At 41.8% G+C, this 15,680-nt stretch overlaps 2 protein-coding genes and 1 long non-coding RNA gene across 4 annotated transcripts; 1 reads left to right on the top strand and 2 right to left on the bottom strand.

Moving 5' to 3' along the window:
- The first annotated feature begins 342 nt into the window (after positions 1-342).
- Positions 343-13,960, top strand: LOC105828457 (TGF-beta-activated kinase 1 and MAP3K7-binding protein 3). 2 transcript variants are annotated; one of them, XM_012666783.3, is made up of 10 exons: positions 343-428; positions 7,956-8,094; positions 8,837-9,344; positions 10,052-10,426; positions 11,023-11,274; positions 11,869-12,020; positions 12,096-12,189; positions 12,265-12,537; positions 13,392-13,448; positions 13,551-13,960. In XM_012666783.3, exons 2-10 carry the CDS (start codon positions 7,987-7,989, stop codon positions 13,574-13,576), a joined length of 1,845 nt encoding a protein of 614 aa, XP_012522237.1. In that variant the 5' UTR covers positions 343-428; positions 7,956-7,986; the 3' UTR covers positions 13,577-13,960. The 2 variants fall into 2 exon arrangements, with proteins under 2 accessions (XP_012522237.1, XP_028046755.1); XM_028190954.2 differs by having other exon boundaries at positions 13,392-13,960.
- Positions 1,171-2,693, bottom strand: LOC114254471. Its single transcript, XR_003625855.2, has 2 exons — positions 1,565-2,693; positions 1,171-1,435 (listed from the first exon to the last, which is right to left on the bottom strand). It is a non-coding gene; the product is annotated as an uncharacterized LOC114254471 (long non-coding RNA).
- LOC105828460 (pre-mRNA-splicing factor Syf2) lies at positions 13,609-15,661 on the bottom strand. The gene is made up of 5 exons (XM_012666788.3): positions 15,520-15,661; positions 15,302-15,403; positions 14,616-14,756; positions 14,236-14,531; positions 13,609-14,144 (listed from the first exon to the last, which is right to left on the bottom strand). The coding sequence occupies exons 2-5, from the start codon at positions 15,395-15,397 to the stop codon at positions 13,979-13,981; spliced, it is 699 nt and encodes a 232-aa protein (XP_012522242.1). The 5' UTR covers positions 15,398-15,403; positions 15,520-15,661; the 3' UTR covers positions 13,609-13,978.
- Between the last annotated feature and the right edge of the window lie 19 nt (positions 15,662-15,680).

Below are 15,680 nucleotides of genomic sequence, written 5' to 3'. Positions count from 1 at the left end.
TGTACGCAGTGCACAGCTGATCGGTGGCCTCGACGGACGGCAGCTGCTCGGCTCGTCGTCTCCCGGAGTAAGAAACGCGAAAACGGTGTGGAAAGAAACACAAAGAGAGAGAGAGAGAGAGAGTGTGTGTGTGTGATAAAGAGAAAGACAGAGAAAGGTAGGAAGAAAAACGAAAGTGAGGGGCAGGACGCGAGGAACTGTCGGTGCTCAGATCGTCCGCGTGTACCGCGATCACGCACGGTGACAGGCGAAAGCAGGTTCGCGAAAAGAGGTTTTCCAACACAGTGCTGGTCTCTTCCTTCCTCTGATACAGACGAGGTGTAGGTGTTCGTTCGACGAGAAAACCGAGAAGAGGGAGGTGCGGGAGGTGGAGAAGTGCAACAACAACGTCGTAGCTCGTCTCTATCGTTCCCGATGGTTGCCGTCCGGTGAGTTCGCCTACTCGTCCCATCTAAAGTCTAAATTTCTAGTCTAAAAGCGACGCTTCAGAAGACGATTGCCGCCGTCGTCGTGGAGTGCTGACGACGGCGGCAGCGACGGTGGCGTCTCGTCGTCGGCACGTCCGCATCGAGAAGGAGCGAGACGGGAGAAGGAAACGGAGCACACTCTGACTTTTACTCGCGGCGGCAGCGGTGGCGGCGGGCACTCCACGCGGCACGAAAATACACCTGCGACGGAATGCACCGGATGAGTGCGCACCGCGACAACAATGATGCGTTTCCGCGCGGAGGTTCTACATACCTAGGGCCCTCCACCGTGTCCGTTTTAGTAGCGCGCGTTCGGGTTGGCTCCTCGTGCCGTTTTGTCCAGCTTTTCCCACACAATTACACACAATTGCCATGCAATTGTCGTATATAAGTGTATACAATGATAAAACCTCCGTGTAATGTACCATTAAATGAAATTACATTTTCTGTTGCGTCTCAATAGTGCGTCGAACAGACTAGCCCTAGCTTTACATTGTTATGCCGTTTAATTTGATGTTACATTAAAATTGGACATTTATCTCTTACGAGCGTTTCGACAAGAATTTCGATGGCGCCGGTGTAAAGTCGGTATCGCGGATAATCGCTGGTGGCAGTCGACATGTTAACTGTCACAGTTATTCCTAGAATTTTTGGATATATGAAGGAAGAAAGGAAATAGAAGGAATAATTATATACTTTTCGATTTTTGCACAACTTTGCCGCTGCATTTTATCGTTTATTGCTAGAATTAATCTTAATGCTACTAAGTTTTTATCGCGTTCAGTACAGTTTTTGTTATTAAAAAATTTTGATAATTTAAAATAATATTTAATAACATTTGTTCATATTAAGGTAATGTTCATATTATATAAAGGCTCGTTCTAGCAACTTATAAAGATGAGAAAAAATCTAAAAAATGTTGATTATCTTTCCTATCTCCCTCCTCTCGATCCGAATTGATGCATATACTGAGAAAATAATGAAACTTTGATGAAACTATTCCAAGGTGAAAAATATTTGATTATATTGAGTGAATACTTGACTGAAATTATTTTATCAAAGATTAGTAACATCATCTAAGCTTAATTATTACCAACCTTTTTTCTCAGTGTATACTTTTCTTACAATGCACCTGTCCTGTTTCGAGAAGATAGCGCACGACACGCGCGGCGAACGATACGATTATCTTTAGCCATCGAATCGTAGGAAAAAAAAAACGTTCGCGTCGCCGCTGCGACGGTTTCGATCGTTGCGCAAGATTTATGATAATGTCGCGTGGAGATAATCTGTCGCGAGAGGCGGCTATTCGCGCGGCCGCGTAGGCAGAAATTAAATCGCGTAAAAACGTCGCGCTTTAAACCTGCTTTACGCGAGGCGTCTTTTAACGCGATCGACCAACGGCTCCAATTGCGTTTATCTCGACTCTCCTTCCTCGCGACTCTTCAGCGAATCACCCACAAATCGATTACATAATTGCTTCGCTCAAACGGATGACGCGAACGACAGATACGATCTCTTTGCCGCGAGTGGGATTCCTCGCGTTCGAAACATCGCGAGGGTTTCATTCGGAAACCGCAATAATGCGAAGATCCGTTCCGTTTGACAGGCGGGAGAGACACGGAGGGAAAGAGGGCGAGAGTGTATCGGTTGTACTACGACGGATCGCGATCGGTGTCTCCGCCACCGCTGCATCAATTTAACGTTCCGCTGTAAAACAAATGTATCACGTGCTTGTCATAACAAGCTCGCGTTGGAGCGTTACGCGCTCTCGCTGCGTCGGTTTATTTAAAGTCGGAGTACATACTGGCGACGATTGGCCCGACCAGGTCGGGCCAGGTGCTCGTGTTTCCTGCGATTGAGACGTCCTGGGGCGCCGTTTTCGAACACGGCACAGCAAGATTAAGCACTAACATCCTATACATGAAATTTATTAGATTTATATATTGCAGGAGTGCCACGACCGCTAGCAAAACATTTTCCCGCGGAAAATGAAACTCGCTAATAGATGTTCAATATCCAAATAATATTCTAATATTATTAATAATATGAAAATTATGAGAAGGATATAATTATCGATATCCTCATCATCATCGAATCGAATCGTTGACACCTAACTTTTAATTAACATCTTAATTGTTAAGTTGAATATTAATACACGGAGAGAATTTTCTCTTAAAAATTACCCTTAAAATCATGATAATTATGAGACAACGTAAACTTTGAAGAGTTTCATTATACTTTTAACAAAATTTACTAAAACTTTGTCATATTTTATTAAAATTTTAGTAAACTTTGTTAAAAATATAGTAAAATTCTTCGAGGTTCACGTTGTCTCAGAATTACCACGATTTTAAGAATTTTTAAGAGAAAATTTCTTCCGTGTATAGTTAAGAATTATAATATTGATTATATGATATAAAATAATTTTATAAGATTACCAATATGTGGTAAATGATTCGTATTCGAATATCTTTTAGATTTGAAATTTTCAAATAGTTTGGATTAGAATCGAATTGAATCCTTTCCTGATATACAAATATTTCGCAGATCCCTAGATACCGTGCGGCGACTTGAAAATCCAATTAATTCGACGCACGTTATCACATTACGATGTAATCGTGTTACTACGAAGCGTAATATACGCGATTATACGTTCGTTCGACGAAGGGGAGAAAATGTTTACCGTTTCTCTCCGTGGAATAACGTGCGATAACGGTGAATTGATCGACAAATTTACTCGGTGCTCTCGCTTGATGCTCAATTCATTTAAGACGCGCGCGCGTCCGGAAATACCGCGTAAAAGTTCTCATCGGGATGTAATTGTGCGGAATTCGAATTTAAAGGCCGAAGATATGTTCACGTCATGCCGACATCAACATCGACATCGACGTATTTGGGGAGGAAGGCGAATTGCGAGAGCGCGTATTTCTTACCTTGAATTAATTTAACACTTTTTTTGACTGACACGTTAAAAAGATATTCTTTTAATACATTATATTAGTTTTTTTTTTACTTTTTCCAAGTGTTCACCGATTCAATTGCATCAATAAAGTAAGTCGCGCAGTAGATCGGATTCTATCGGTCCGACTGATGTGCAGACGGCGACGGTGGTGTTTTGCAGAGATTCTCTCGCTGGAGGGAAAAAGTGTGATATTATTTTATTTTCAGTGTAGTTGGCGTTTATTTTTGCCGGCGCGCGGTAGAACAACTTATCGTACGGCTCTACTTAACGTTAACGGCGCGCGTCCCCCGTCAATTATTATTCTTGGTTCCTTATTTTCGTCTGGTGGCCGACCGACTTGACGCCCCCGACGCGGACGTACGTTAAACTCCCCGGCGCGGATCGAATCTCGTTGCGTTGTTGAATTTCCGTCGAGACGTCGAGGGAGCGTCGCGACGCCGCGTGATCGTCCGGCCTGTCCTTTTGACAATTTCTGCGGAGGAATTCGTATACACGGAAAGAATTTTTACTCAAGTATTTAAATTTAGTTATAGATGCAGCTCTGAAAATAATCTTTTTGACCATTAAACTATCATAAAAAGTATTGACATTTTTAGTAATCAATTTGACATGTAATGATTATTTTCAAAATTGTTTTCAGATCTGCATCCGGCTAAATTTTGGGATACTTTGGCAAAAGCGTTTTTTTCCGTGTCATAATGTGATAATATTTTTTTATGTAATAAAAAATGCTTTATTTATACGATAATTATTTTATTAAAATTCACATCTATAAAAATGTTCGAACATACATTTGTTTCTTGTGGTAGACCCCGCCGCTCTAATTGTCTTGCACGGTTCATTGGCTTTGTGAACTTGGCACCCGACTTGAAGCGATTTTTTTTCTTAATTTTTTTCGAAAGATTTTGTATGTAGTTGAATGTAATAACTTTTTATTTTGTTTGTTGTAGCGTAGAAAAATATATCAGAATTTAAAAAAATAAAAAAGCAAAATCACTACAAACAACTCCAAACGATTCTGAATCGAGTCCCGCAAGCGGATTTGAGCTATCTTTAAAATTAAAAAATTTGCCATGTATAAATTGTTTAAATAATTATACCGCGCGAACGATTCAACTACAAACGGAAATAATTGTACTACAACCCATTACAAACGATTTTCTATAAGAAACAGTCGTTATTTTGATTACAATTGATTTATTTCAAAGTCGGGGATGACGTTTTTTTAAATTCCGATATTTTTTTCTACGCTACTATAAACAAAATCAATGTTACTACATTCAACTACATACGAAAATCTTTCGAAAAAAATCGCTTCAAGTCGAGTGCCAAGCCCGGTTCATTGCGTTTGCACGTCGCCACTAATTAGATATTGTTACGTGCAATTAACTCCCGGGGATGCGGTCGCGAGCAACAGGTGTTTCGGATGAACCGTACGCTCTACATAATTTCGAAGATGTGCGATTGCGTCGTTGCGTCGAATTTGCGAGAATCTCGCCCTTTTCGCTTGCCTTTTATCCGCAAAAAAAGCCACGTGGTCGTGGAATCGGAAGGTCGAATTCGATTTCCCGTGGTATCAGCTCTATGAAATATCTTTCGGTTGCCGATAAGTTTGCTCTCACGGGACACTGAGTGGGATTTCGGCGGATTTTCGCGCGGAGTAAAACAAAACGAGACGCGGGGAGCGGAGGCGTGAAATATCAGGCGGAATGCGCCGCTTTTCCTCTATGGGCCCAGACGAAAACAGCCGCCTGTCTATGTGTACGCGTGTCTCTATCTCTCGGGTATTTCATGACACAAATATCTTCCCGACAGCCTGGAATTTCGCTTTTCCTTTTTCGCTTGTCCCGACGCGAACGGCGCTCTCGTTTTCCCCTCCTGAAACGTCCCCGTCGCCGTCAGAGGCGTCCCGAAACTCCTCTCGGCTTTCCGGTTGAGCTTTCTTCATCTGTCTTTATTTCGATATATGTGATTTCACTCCCTCGCTCGAGGTGTCACGTATTCCAGCGGTGGCCACGTTTCCTTTGACCAACCTCGACGTGGAACTCTCTTTCGCAAGTATCGAATTGAATTGAGGAAAGAATTGTCTCAATGAATTCTTTGCGGAACACGTTGTATCCATATTATTAAAAAAGTGCCCTTGGCACAAGCAGATTCATTTATTCGGCTAGACGAGAAGCGAGATTTACGAGCAGAACCGGAACAAATTCGTGTGACCATCTTTCGAGTGCCATCTGCCCACTCGTATTTATTTGCATTTCGTTCATTTATGTGTAGACTTGTTTGTGAAAATCTCGAGAGGGAGAGCGAGTTACCTGCCAAAGAAACGGAAGAGTAAGTGAGTCTGAAATAATGGGCAAATTTATGTAAGAAAATTGTATCGACGTGAAACTATGTTTTTTTCCTTAAACATATGGAAGAATAGAAAAATCATATTAATAGATTTTTACATATAACAGAGATTGCGTGTTGAGTATCTTAGATTAAATTAATTAATTCACGGAAAGATAGGGAAACAAAGTACAGTATGTGTGTGTGTGTTGTGTGTAAACGAAGCAAGGTGCGCCAATAGACACTTTCCTGATTAATGCCTCATTCACCTGACCCGTCGTCTCGCCAGGTGCGAGCAGACGGAAGAAGAGGAAGCAACGGAGATTATTAATTCTAGCACTTTATTTTGCCGCGTGGCCGTGCTCCAAGTGCAAATTCCACGCGACCGAAGCTTTTTCGTGCTCCCTTTGAAGTCCTTTCCGATCGAATTAATGTCACGCCTTTAGCCAATCGCGAGCTTGCGAAAATAGTCAAGTACCATTATCCGGAGAGAAAGACTTTTGCATCAGACGAAAAAGGAAGTCGACGGTAATTTGAAGACAACATTTTTTTATCACCACACGAAAAGCAAGGTTTTGCTGAAATACCTAAAAATTTAGGATACAGATCTGAAAATAATTTTACTGTTAAATGTTTTGATATTCTAACAATTAGTTGGAAAATCCTACATAATTATTTTAGTCTAACACAAAACTGTTTTTGGATATGTATCTAATTAAATTTTTCATTTCAAGTATTTCAACAAAACGCACTGTTTCTTCCGTGCAAAAATTATTCGTACTGGTCCTGCCATATTTTTGTTCGATCAGCGTTATTGGAATTGCAATATTCTTTTTTAGTATTTTTATCTTTTTCTCGTCTTTCGAAGCATTTATTTATTATTATTGTTGGCGTGCAATTTGATTTTTTTCTGCGACCAGTGGCCGTGCAAGCGTTCTTTTTTCGTAAATAATATAATATTATTCGCAAAATTTCATAACGACTGCTGGCGAACGCGAAGAGCGCGTGGCGTGTTCCTCGGTGCCGGCTAATAATTATGTAGCACTCTTACGTGGCACGTAACCGCACAGGTGTCTATCGTTTTCCTACGTAGCTGCCAATTTCGCGCAATGTAGCGGGTGTCGCGAAGCGATTTTGAATTAGAATACGATCAAGATTTTAAATTAGCCTGCGCGAATTTTGGCAGTTTTTGACGAAAAGAATCTCTGCGATGATTCACCGCGTACGTAAGCACCGCGCATTTAGATTTCTCTTTAATCGCATGGCCTATAGTTATCATTTTTCGACCGTTATTTATAGGAGATAGGAGCCAGAATATGCAAACGTATACCTAATGTATAAATATCGTAGAATGTGAATTAGTAGATTTATTAGATCGACTGTATTGACTGTTTCAATTATCAACCGATGTGGGAAAGCAATGTGTGTTGCGCGATACGAGAGGGGAGGGAGGAGATACTTTTCGCGAGATAACGAGAGCTTTCCATTCACTACCGTGTAGAAGAAGGCGTCCAACTTGGGGTTCGACTTGTGCGTTGCTTTTGAAAAATGGGTCAGACAGGCGAGTTTATAAATACGGTAAGATATGCGAGAGAGAAAGAGAGAGAAAGAGGAGGGAAGGAATGGGAAAGCTTCCGTCTTTCCGACGAAAGGGAGATCCGAGCTTTAAGAGTCTAACGCATAGCACCTGTCGAAAGAGAATTGAGTGCGCACATCGCTTTTCTCACAAGCGGTATTCAAATTTCATAATCTTTCTCTTTCTTTATCTCTCTCTCTCTCTCTCTCTCTCTCTCTCTCTCTCTCTCTTTCTTTCCTTCCTTCCGTCGCACGTGGTCGAATCATCGAGAGCCCACTTACCGATCACTCGCAATTCTATCATTTCCCGGCATCTCGCGCGTTCAGCGTCGTCGCCGAGAAATCGCCCCCAAGAGTCGTAGAGGAGCGTTCGATCTGGACGCGGTCCAACTCTCGCTGCATCCAATGAATTATAAAATATCCACATTTCTGGGAAGGCTTCCGGATCGCGTTATTACGAGCGCTCTTGGCTCTCGTCTCTCTCGTCATTGCGGCGGTATTAGGGCAAATTCACTGGGAAGAGAGACCCAGCGATCGACTGACCGACCACCTTGTATCGGTCCGACGAATGATAGGACCGACCGATATATGTAACGATATGATGTACCTGGCACCTGCAGGTAGGCCCTGCCAGGAGGATGGGGGCCCACGATGGGGGAGTGCCACTGCTCTAACATCACTATCATGCAGCTGTTCCACGAGCTGAAGCAGCAGTTCCCCGCGCTCCCTGATCACGTCGTCTCCCAGTGCATCGCCCAGGTATACAGGTGGCCTTTGTCCGTCAGGAGTGTGGCCTTATTAAATATACCGATACACCCTCCGTCTCGGGTCACGAGACCCTCCTCGAGAGATCCCATTCAACTAACTCGTCGAACCCTGTTCGTCGCAATAATCGAAACTAACCGTCGGTGCTTGCAACACGATTTACGACGATTTGCGATTTAACAAGGATTAATAATCACGTCCCCCCTGCTCTTGCCTTCCTCTGACATGCATTGCTAAATTTGCACGAGCGTGGAACCTGTGTGTACGTTGTTTAATTATGTAGGTTCTCCCAGAACCACCGGATGTACCTTTCGTCACACATTTGAATTGATCGATTCGGAAATCGTCTTTCTTTTACGAGCCTTCCATGTTATAATAAAATTTTAGCAAAGAAACAAAAGAGAAAATTACGTTTCACGCTTAATTTAGTTGGGTTTTAAAAGAATTTTTATTACAAAATTCTTCTTAGAGCAAAAAGATTATGCAGTGTCAATAATTGGGAAGATTCAATGGCAATTTTCTACCAGTCAGAAGGATCATCCGGTTTTGACGTTCTGGGACATTACATATAAGTCTTTCCTAGTGTAATACGAGCGATTAATTGTAAGCGATCGTGCGACGCGTTCCTCTCGGATCTTGCAGAGGCACGCGGGCTCGGGACGCGTGTCTCCTAAATCGGAAATCGACATCGGGGACGATCGGCGGCAAGCTGACCCCAGGTACGTGTGCGTTGCAGAACAGTCACGACCGGGAGACATGCGCGAGAAGCCTGCGGGCCACCCAGGAGTCCCGTCCGTCACCGGGCGCGTTTCCACCGCCGGCTCCCTGTGCCGGGGTGCAGCAGCCGCAACAACTACCACCACCACCACCACCACCACCACCACAACAACAACAACAACAACAACCACAACGAGAGCAGCAACTCGTGTCGCAGCAACGTTACCGCACGATGAACCAAACGATCGCGAGCAAAGTCGGCATTGGGCGTCCCCATCGACCGGCGTCGTTGGACATCGGTATGACCCATCGCTACCCCCTCGTAGGCTGCACCCGCACCGCTGCCGCCGTCGCCGTTTCGGCCGCGACGCCGGTGTCGTCGTCCGGCGGCATCGCCACCCCCTCGTCCGCGCCGGCCGCCTGCACGTCGCGCGGCTTCTTCGACGACGGTTACATCGTCAATAGCAACGGCAGCAATGGCTTCGAGCTCAATGTCAACGTCGCCTGCAGCCCCGCGGGCAATCGCGGTACGGAAGACGGACGTTGCCTCCTTGCTGGATTTTTTATATTGTGTTCGCACTATTTAACGCTGAGCCTTCCGAATTTCCGTAAGGCACAAAATCGTGCGCAATGTCCTTTATTTTTGAAAAGTATTGATATCAAGGATTTGTAAAAAAAAATTGGAAGTGATGTAAATTATATTTTGTGAGAAATATTTCGAAGAAAAAACAGCGCTTTACGATGTAAATCGCAGTAATAATTACACGTCAATATCGAGCGTTAAATATGTGATATGCAAACAGCAGAGACTAAACATAGACTAAAAATTAGATTACTAATAGTATCAAATCAAAAGAGAAATGATAACATTTAGTTCGAAATAACTATAGGATAGAGATGTAGTAGAGTAATTGAAAGCGAAATCGGATTATATAACAATGCTGTACGCTCTTCTCAGAATCATGCTCCATTGCGGCGTGCTTGTTTATTGTGGATTAGAGATAATTCATTTTAATCGCGCTCACACCAGTCGTGCTCCTGTTACAATCGCCATTTGATAATTACTCAGACTGGACCAGTTCCCAAATTAACTTCGATACACCGTCGACTTCTTTTGCTTTTAGCCATCGGTTTTTAAGTTATTTGCGAGATTTACCGAAAATAAAGTTTTTTCTTTTCTTTTTTTTTTCTTAAAAAGACAAATTGTTTAATCGTGCAGAATTTATGCCGGCAGATTTTCGAACGGCACCGACGATTGGTGCCTGTAAACGAAGCGACCTCGTCGTCGTGCCACGACCTCATTACGCCGAGCCTCTGTTAGCCATCGGGAAGTCCGAGGCGCAGATCGATCACACGCGAAGTTACACGTCGGTCAGCTTGACCCTCCGGCCACCCTCATCCGAGCCGCAACCCCCGATCGATATCAGGTCGGAAGGATCGAGCCTAACTTACTCGACCTCGTCCTTGGATCCGCGTGGCTTTCAAAGTCGTCTGCAGATCAGCATCGGTCCTGGAAACGTCGGTAGTGTCGCGGCGGCGAGGATCAGACCGCCGATGACTAAGCCGCACATACTGCCGCCGTGGACTCAAAGCCCACTGCGGTCGCCTGGTACGTTTTTAATTTCAAACAAATTATCCAGACTTCGCGACACAAGGGAGTTTGATTTACATTTTGAAAATATAATTTAGATAGAGAAAATTTTCTGAAGAAAAAAGTATTTATGTACCTTCGTGGAAATTTTTTGTACATTTTGAATTGGAACACTTCTGAAATACTGAGAAAGTCTTACGTCTTTTTCTAATTTTTTTCATATATGTGAATTTTACATCAAATGTTCTAACATTTTTTATCTTATATTTTCTAAAAATTTCTAAACTTTCTATTTGTGTGTTATAAGATTTTATCACTAATTATAGAATGAAAAATCTTGGGATTTTTAGAATTCATATATAAAAAATTTCAAGAAAAGATTTATATAAATATAAATTTGTATTAAAAATCGTAGAATTAAAAAAAAATTTTTCTAGGGTGGACTGTGATGTAATAGAATAAGCGAAGTGTAGGCGTGTCGATACAGGGTGTTCTCAGATATTTTAGTAAAATTACAGTGCCATAAAACTAAGAATATAAATCTTTGTACTCGTCGAGGAATTATTACTAAAATTAACACGGGATACTGGATGCTTTGCTTGTATCGCTTTCAGAACTTCCGCCAGAACCGCCAAGTCAATTGCCAAGGCTCACGACGACGATGAGCGCGTCGACTACACCCTCCATACCGCCGCCGACGCCGACGACGACGACGACGACGAATATCGTCCCAGGTTGCAGCCTTCCAACGACGCCGTCCGGGCCCACGACGAGCAGCGTCGCGCCGACTCCCACTACCGTCGCCTCTTTTTCCTCCCACGAGGATCACACAGACTCCAATCGGAACCGATCGCTGTTGTGCCAAGGTGAACCCATCGAATCGGGTCGGAACGGAACGTACACTGCTTTCGCTGCTTGCAGAATCGCGCGCACACATGTATATTTACCTGGAAGTCACTCGGTCGCACGTACTACACCCACGCACGCAACGTCGGGAACGATATTTACGCATTCCTGACCCCACGCTCCGGGCTATACATAGCCGCGTCCGCGCGGTTACAACTACGCGCACCACCTGATCCGATAGTTTTTCTGATCACGAGAGCTCACGCGCTATCGACGCGTTTCCTGGACTCGTTGTTACGCTGAACGACATTTGCGAAGACCTACTGCTTTTTATTCTTTTTAATCTTTATAATCAAGGAGCATGTTGCGGACAACGCGAACAACACGGCGTTGCGATCGTTAATCTACGATGCCCAGATGCGAATGTCTTATATCTAATCCTTTATGATCGGTAGATAAACTTCTACTAATAACGAGACGATATGATAAAATAAATGACTCATCGTTCGCGATAAAGTAGAATTAGAGAGTCGCTGGGATTGAAGTAATCTCTAAAGTTTACCATTTGCCTCGTGCATGTTCGTGCCAACTAAAATAGTCCTTGAAATTTTTAGTGGAGGAGCACCAAAAGAAATTAATCGCGGAGCAACTGGCTAGGAAGGAGAGGCTCGCCAGAGAGCTACGAGCCGAGAAGGGACGGCTCGAAACAATGAAGAAGGAGGTGCAGGCATTATCACGACCAGTGGATCCCTCGATGTCCCCTCAAGTACGTACAAACGATGCGCGGAACAACGACCTTTTTTTCTTTTTTGATACGTGTCTCAACGCGTTATGTTTCCAGGAACTGAAGAGAAAGCTGAGGAGCGAAATATATATGCTGCAGGTTGAGTGCGACAGATTGGCTGACGAAGTCGATCAGTGGTCAGACAGACGAGGTATCTATTTCGTACTACGATGTCGCGTACAAAGCTAGGAACGACTCTCGAACAACGAATAACTCGTACTTTCAGTACCATTGGGCGAAACCAACGAGGAGTTTTATCAGGGCATTTATACGGGTCAGTCGTTACCAACGAGACCGCTGAATCCGCAACCGCCGCGTTTACCGAGTCAACCTCCGGCGTGGCGGCCGGAACAGCCAACGATGGTTACGAGTGACAACGACCGGGAGGAACGAGACGAGCCTTCGTGGGTCTGCACCATGTGCACTTTCGACAATCATCCACTGATGAACAAGTGCGAAGAGTGCGACATGCCGAGACTATTGAACCGCGGCAGTGCAGGTATAAGCTCTGGCAAACCACCGAGAGGGTTGCCGTCGACCTCGTTGTCACTGTCGTGATAGTGTGAACTCCGCCTCGAACTACTACTTCAACCACGCGAAATAGGATAACTCGTCGCCTAACAGCATGCCAATTTTTACGAACATACATCCTTTACGAGATCTCGTGAAGACCGCGATTACACTAATTGATTGAATTTTGATAAGATTAAACGCGATAAAGAAGTGATATTTTTATCCTATTGTATTAAAAAAAACTTTAACTAAGAGTGAAAGTGTCGTTATAACATTATAAACATTGTGTACTTAATTATGATTAATTACATTAATCATGTTTTTAGCATAATAAAGAAGAGTAGAGTTTGTGACTCTGCTCTCATTTGTTTATTAGATTTGTGTGTATTAGATTTTGTTGATTTTGATATCGCACGCTAAATTAACGTTCTGTTAGAGATGTGCGAATCAAGGTTTTTATGTGCCAAATCGATTCGAATCAAATTAAATTAAAATTAAAGATTTCTAAATAGGAAAAGTAATATAAACATTGTCAATATGCAATTCGTATATATGTAATTTGTATATATGTAACATATCGCAATATGTAATTTGTATTTGAATCTTTTGATTCGAAATTGTCGAATAGTTCGCACATTTCTACGTTCCATTTACAAATTGTAATTCTTTTACATAATATTTCCAAGCTATTAACACTATTAATGTAGCATTGACGTAACAATTCCTGGCGAAACGTATCATCTAACTTCAGGTAAGAAAAAGAATTTTATATGTGATGAATGAAATGTAATATCATTTCACTTAATTTTCCTAGCAAACCTAATAGACTTGAATTTTCAGGGGAGACGCAAGATATTCACATACGAGTAACGCATCACCACAATTTTTCGCCAAGGCGTGAGTATACTTTATATCGATGGTTTCATTCAAACGAAATCGATATTTTTGATGAATATAACAGCTGTCTGCAAAAATAATTACGACATATTACTTTTTCAGATATAGTACACAGTTGGGTGGTATGACGCGAACTGAATTAGAAGGTTTTAAAGAATTGTACATATAAAAAATTTTATTTAAATTAAATGAACAAATTTCGTAGGACTAAGCGATTGTAATAGAGAACATATGTGACTAATGTAATGATGTAACTTAATTTTTTATTTATGATTAGTGCGTACCGCATTATTAGAATCGTTAACTAGTTCTTCGTTATCCGAGACGATTAGATTTCTTTTCTCGCGAGACAATTTTTACGGATCTATCTTTAGATTTTTCGCGTACCGCAGAGCAATAGACATCGTCAGTAAGAACAGCTAAAGATATATTCGACAAAACATCGCAAAATTCTTATTTGTATAAATATCATCGTATCATAGTACATAAAATACAAGTATTGTGATAATTTACAACAACTGGATTCTTTCTTATATAGCCGTTCCCCTCTCCAAGTTTAGCTTCGTCTCTCGAGTATACTCGCCATAGAATCTTTCCAGTTTCTGATTAAACTTAGCATTACGTTCATTAATGTAGTCGATATCTGCGTCATCGTTGTGCATTCTACGCCTGCTGTATTTCTCCCGTTTTGCGGCTCTGCAAAAAAAAAAAGAAAAAGAAGATAAGTCCGAGTCTAGTCGAAGATTGCACAATTTTATTACAAGATCGTAAAATATTATATACTTACTGTTTCTCCAGATTGGTGACCATTTTATCTATCGCTTCCTTTTTATCCTCGTGCAAACCATGTAATATCGTATTCGGATCACCATAAAAAGCAGGGCCTAGCTTCTCTTTCGCTTCTTCGTATGCCTCCATGTTCGGTTTGATGTTTTTCACTTGTCTATTGTAAGAACGTATTGCCGCTTGTTCGTAATCTGAGAAACCTGGATCGGGATTCTGTTTGCTCTTCTTCTTCCTGGCTATCCTCTCTGCTTCAGTGGCATCAATATTCAGCAATTTTTTTCGCTCGTAATCCTCACCCTGAATAATAAGTTAAATAATAGAGCAATTAAATAATGCCGTATACACAATTAAAACTTGGAAAAATGTGGTCGACTGTAATACTTTTTCTTCCGCTTCTTTTCTAGCAGCTTCATCTTGTATTATCCACTCGGCCTGTCTCTTGCGAGATTCCCAATTGGCAGGCAGCTTGTTCCTCTTATCCTCCTCTACAACTTCCTTGTGGTTCTGCATTCTAGCCTCATTCTGTTAAATCAATATGCTATAGACAAATTGCGATGATAAATTCCTAATAATAAATACATATATTTAGTAATTTAACACACTGCACATGTGTTTTTCACCTTCTCTACAGATGTTGAATCAGAACACCTCTGTGAATTAATTTTTATTTTACTTTTACAAATACAAAAAATTACTGTTACACACATACTTTAATATCTTTAGAAAGTATTTGTATAGTTTGTTTAAAAAGAAATAGTAATAAAGGTAATATTAATTATAATTATCTCAGTGTTTTAAAGAAAAGTTAAATCGTGTATGCAGAGTGTTAAAGATTAATATTGGTTTTGTAGATAAAAGTAGAGGAACTTAAAACGTCAGAATATCTCCAAATAAATTTATGTCCATTTTCATAAATAAAGATTGCGGAAATTGATCTTTTTCTAATTTTTAAAATGAAGAGTAAATTAATATGAGATCAAAGTTAATCTACATTAATAAAAATAAACATTAGAAAAGTCTCATGCATTTCGAATAGGTTAGTTTTTATTCGTAGCGAGCTTACTCACCCTCTTGGCGTGGAGGTCTCTGAGTCGCTTCATTCTCTCCTTGTACTTTGCCGTCGCGGATTGCGCGGATGACGCGCTCGGCACCGCGTCGTCCATTGTCGACTAGAACGAGATATACAATTTTCCAAGGAAGAACGTCAACAAAATTGTCAAGACTAAAAACGGAAAGAAGCCTTGAGAAGACTACTCCAGTTTTCGTGGCGGAACGTCATCTATACTTTTAAATTGCGGATGTAGAACTACGTGGCCATATAACTCATTTCCCAGTAGGTAAATTCGTGAAAGATGGAGCAGAAAATCGATCGTTGATCGACCGTTGTTACATTCGACTCTCCTCATCATCGCTCGTAATCGATTCTCAGATCTCATTCGGAGACGG

Source organism: Monomorium pharaonis, chromosome 6, assembly GCF_013373865.1.
Source record: "Monomorium pharaonis isolate MP-MQ-018 chromosome 6, ASM1337386v2, whole genome shotgun sequence".
NCBI lineage: Eukaryota > Metazoa > Arthropoda > Insecta > Hymenoptera > Formicidae > Monomorium > Monomorium pharaonis.
Note: the sequence above shows the minus strand (reverse complement) of the source record. Positions and strands in the feature narration are given on the sequence as shown.

Coding starts and splice junctions, on each gene's coding strand:
- LOC105828460 (XM_012666788.3), bottom strand. CDS start 15,397: ATGGACGACGCGGTGCCGAGCGCGTCATCCGCGCAATCCGCGACGGCA. Junction 14,757..15,301: donor GAGACCTCCACGCCAAGAGG/GTGAGTAAGCTC, acceptor TTGATTTAACAG/AATGAGGCTAGAATGCAGAA. Junction 14,145..14,235: donor GTCACCAATCTGGAGAAACA/GTAAGTATATAA, acceptor TTTTTTTTGCAG/AGCCGCAAAACGGGAGAAAT.
- LOC105828457 (XM_028190954.2), top strand. CDS start 7,987: ATGGGGGAGTGCCACTGCTCTAACATCACTATCATGCAGCTGTTCCAC. Junction 12,021..12,095: donor ATCCCTCGATGTCCCCTCAA/GTACGTACAAAC, acceptor TTATGTTTCCAG/GAACTGAAGAGAAAGCTGAG. Junction 12,538..13,391: donor ATTGAACCGCGGCAGTGCAG/GTATAAGCTCTG, acceptor TTGAATTTTCAG/GGGAGACGCAAGATATTCAC.